The sequence below is a fragment of the Eriocheir sinensis genome, chromosome 30 (assembly GCF_024679095.1).
Source record: "Eriocheir sinensis breed Jianghai 21 chromosome 30, ASM2467909v1, whole genome shotgun sequence".
NCBI lineage: Eukaryota > Metazoa > Arthropoda > Malacostraca > Decapoda > Varunidae > Eriocheir > Eriocheir sinensis.
Genome location: NC_066538.1, coordinates 8,728,045 through 8,732,076, shown reverse-complemented (window position 1 = coordinate 8,732,076; position 4,032 = coordinate 8,728,045). Strand labels below are relative to the sequence as shown.

The 4,032-nt window shown below is 49.4% G+C and overlaps 1 protein-coding gene across 1 annotated transcript; it reads left to right on the top strand.

Moving 5' to 3' along the window:
* The first annotated feature begins 473 nt into the window (after window positions 1-473).
* LOC127005752 (probable ATP-dependent helicase PF08_0048) lies at window positions 474-2,426 on the top strand. The gene has a single exon (XM_050874863.1). The coding sequence runs from the start codon at window positions 474-476 to the stop codon at window positions 2,424-2,426; it is 1,953 nt and encodes a 650-aa protein (XP_050730820.1).
* Window positions 2,427-4,032: the final 1,606 nt, after the last annotated feature.

Below are 4,032 nucleotides of genomic sequence, written 5' to 3'. Positions count from 1 at the left end.
ACTACAAATAGGTAAATACAAATAGGTAAATACACACACACACACACACACACCAAAGGCACCGCAAAAATCACACACACACACACACACACACACACACACACACACACACACACACACACACACACACAAACACAGCCAAATATAATACGTTGTAGCAGATTTGTCACGCCCCAAAGGAACAAGTTACCCGTTAATTCCATTTTCTTTACTTGTGGGTGGCGGCCTGACCAGTCCCCCCCCCCCCTTCCCCCAGCACCCCCGCGCTCACCGCGCGCGCTGATTGGTCCTAATTTCTCCTTATGCTGAACCATAAGAGACTTGGTAAATATGCGTACCTGTCAAACAAGGCCGCCATCTTGAAGTCCAAGGAATGTACTTTCATATGCCGTTTGGTATATTGAGCTAGGTTAAGTAGTTTTTTTGGGGCCATCTTCATGGAAGATAATGACGACCATGTGAAGGAACAGGCCATGTCCATGGAAGATAATGACGACCATGTGAAGGAACAGGCCATCTCCATGGAAGATAATGACGACCACGTGGAGGAACAGGCCACCTCCATGGAAGATAATGACGCCCACGTGAAGGAGCAGGCCACCTCCATGGAAGATAATGACGACCACGTGAAGGAACAGGCCACCTCCATGGAAGATAATGACGACCATGTGAAGGAACAGGCCACCTCCATGGAAGATAATGACGACCACGTGAAGGAACAGGCCACCTCCATGGAAGATAATGACGACCACGTGAAGGAACAGGCCATCTCCATGGAAGATAATGACGACCATGTGAAGGAACAGGCCACCTCCATGGAAGATAATGACGACCACGTGAAGGAACAGGCCACCTCCATGGAAGATAATGACGACCACGTGAAGGAACAGGCCACCTCCATGGAAGATAATGACGACCACGTGAAGGAGCAGGCCACCTCCATGGAAGATAATGACGACCATGTGAAGGAACAGGCCATCTCCATGGAAGATAATGACGACCACGTGAAGGAACAGGCCACCTCCATGGAAGATAATGACGACCACGTGAAGGAACAGGCCACCTCCATGGAAGATAATGACGACCACGTGAAGGAACAGGCCACCTCCATGGAAGATAATGACGACCACGTGAAGGAACAGGCCACCTCCATGGAAGATAACGACGACCACGTGAAGGAACAGGCCATCTCCATGGAAGATAATGACGACCACGTGAAGGAACAGGCCACCTCCATGGAAGATAATGACGACCATGTGAAGGAACAGGCCACCTCCATGGAAGATAATGACGACCACGTGAAGGAACAGGCCACCTCCATGGAAGATAATGACGACCACGTGAAGGAACAGGCCACCTCCATTGAAGATAATGACGACCACGTGAAGGAACAGGCCACCTCCGTGGAAGATAACGACGACCACGTGAAGGAACAGGCCACCTCCATGGAAGATAATGACGACCATGTGAAGGAACAGGCCACCTCCATGGAAGATAATGACGACCACGTGAAGGAACAGGCCACCTCCATGGAAGATAATGACGACCACGTGAAGGAACAGGCCACCTCCATGGAAGATAATGACGACCACGTGAAGGAACAGGCCATGTCCATGGAAGATAATGACGACCACGTGAAGGAACAGGCCACCTCCATGGAAGATAATAACGACCACGTGAAGGAACAGGCCACCTCCGTGGAAGATAACGACGACCACGTGAAGGAACAGGCCACCTCCATGGAAGATAATGACGACCACGTGAAGGAACAGGCCACCTCCATGGAAGATAATGACGACCACGTGAAGGAACAGGCCACCTCCATGGAAGATAATAACGACCACGTGAAGGAACAGGCCATCTCCATGGAAGATAATGACGACCACGTGAAGGAACAGGCCACCTCCATGGAAGATAATGACGACCATGTGAAGGAACAGACCATCTCCATGAAAGATAATGACGACCATGTGAAGGAACAGGCCACCTCCATGGAAGATAATGACGACCATGTGAAGGAACAGGCCATCTCCATGAAAGATAATGACGACCATGTGAAGGAGCAGGCCACCTCCATGGAAGATAATGACGACCATGTGAAGGAACAGGCCATCTCCATGGAAGATAATGACGACCATGTGAAGGAACAGGCCACCTCCATGGAAGATAATGACGACCATGTGAAGGAACAGGCCATCTCCATGAAAGATAATGACGACCATGTGAAGGAACAGGCCATCTCCATGGAAAATAATGACGACCACGTGAAAGAACAGGCCATGTCCATGGAAGACGAGCTCGTTCCAGTTGACGGAATCCATGACACTGATGAGGACTATCTACAAATAATCACGATATCCTCTACTGAGCTCGTTCATGTTGAGGAAGCTACTCCTCGCTCTCCCCATCCTTCCCCCCCGGCGTAACTCCCCAGTCGTCCGCCTCCCCATCCTCATCCTTCCCTCTCCCCATCCTTTCTCCCGGCGTAACTCCCCTATCGTCGGCCTCCCCATCCTCATCCTTCCCTCTCCCCATCGTTCCTCCCGGCGTAACTCCCCTATCGTCGGCCTCCCCATCCTCATCCTTCCCTCTCCCCATCCTTCCTACTGGCGTAACTCCCCTACGTCGGGCTCCCCATCCCTCCCACCCCCCCGGCTTCATCAACCCTGGCAGGTTCTCTCGGTCACCGGCGGTCCTTCGGTCCAATGCTCTGGTTCAATTTCTCTTCGAGCCCGGAGCATCTTGCACCAAACTGCGCTCTATTTCTCACGTTTCTCAAAACCTCTCTATCTATCAGTAAATTTATCCTAAAAATACTATAATATTTCCATTTGAAACTGGACAGGGTGTAGGCCTATGCCCCGCCCCTCATGTCTGCGCAGCACACACTCTCAAGACTTCTCGCTTCCTCTCATATGTCAGCAACTTAATACCTTTAAATGAATTTAATCAAATGATTGGATAATCTAATAAGGTCATAGTGTTGAGTTTGTTTCGTTTTTAGGATAATAACATAACGTTGGAATACAACGTTGTCCAGTGTCGGGGTATTTATGCAAATTGGAAATACTATACTATTTGAATGAGTGTGTGGACGTTATGCGGTACTGAATAGTGGTACTGAATAGCCTACACGTATCGTGTGCGTTCCAATACCAGCAACTTGTTTGTCCTTCACACACACACACACGCACACACACACACAATATCCGGAAGCGTGTCTCCTCTCTTCCCTTCTTCAGCTTCCGATGGCGAGATACCGTTTTCAGGCACATGTGTGTGTGTGTGTGTGTGTGTGTGTGTGTGTGTGTGTGTTACTTTTCCACCTCCTCTTCTGGCTCTGGATCTGGACAATAATGTGCAGAGCACCTATCAGGTGCATAACAAGTCTTCCTTCTCCTCCTCCTTCTGCTACTATTACTACTCCTACTACTACTATTTTTTTTTTTTTTAAACTGGCCTCCATCCCAGAGTTGCGCTATTAGAAGTATCTTTCCTCATAGTCTTTCACAAAGCAACCGACAACCATCTTTATTTAGTATTACAAACCTTAATAAACATATTATTCTTAAGCTAACAGAGCTTGTGGTTGATACGACTATCAACCACCGTCGCCTCAAAGTCCAGGTCGGCAATGTGGGTGGTTTTGGGTGCAGGTGACCTGGTTCCTCTCAGGCAGACCAAGGCTGATCTCAGGAGGGAGCAGAACAGCCTGCATCTCATCCAGGCGACCACACTGCTTCTCGGCTGCTGTTTTTTATCCGCCAGTGTTTCGGCGAGTCTTGCGTAGAAGCTCTGCACCCTTCGTCCCATCCCTCCCGACGTCTATTAGTGTGGTGAAGGAGCCATGGTCCACATTCTGTATTCTTTCTTCATATGCTCTGTTCTTCTCTTGTTCGTTTTTTCTGTGGGGTGCATCGAGGGTCAGGTCTCTGTGGGAATGGGCCATTGGATCGAGGATCCTTATGTCAAAATACGCCCTTTGTCCACGAGTCCAAAACTCTCTGGCGCTAACATCCACTCGTGCTTCGT

What these genes read in the sequence shown, in the direction of transcription:
- LOC127005752 (XM_050874863.1), top strand. Translation starts at nt 474, where the DNA reads ATGTCCATGGAAGATAATGACGACCATGTGAAGGAACAGGCCATCTCC.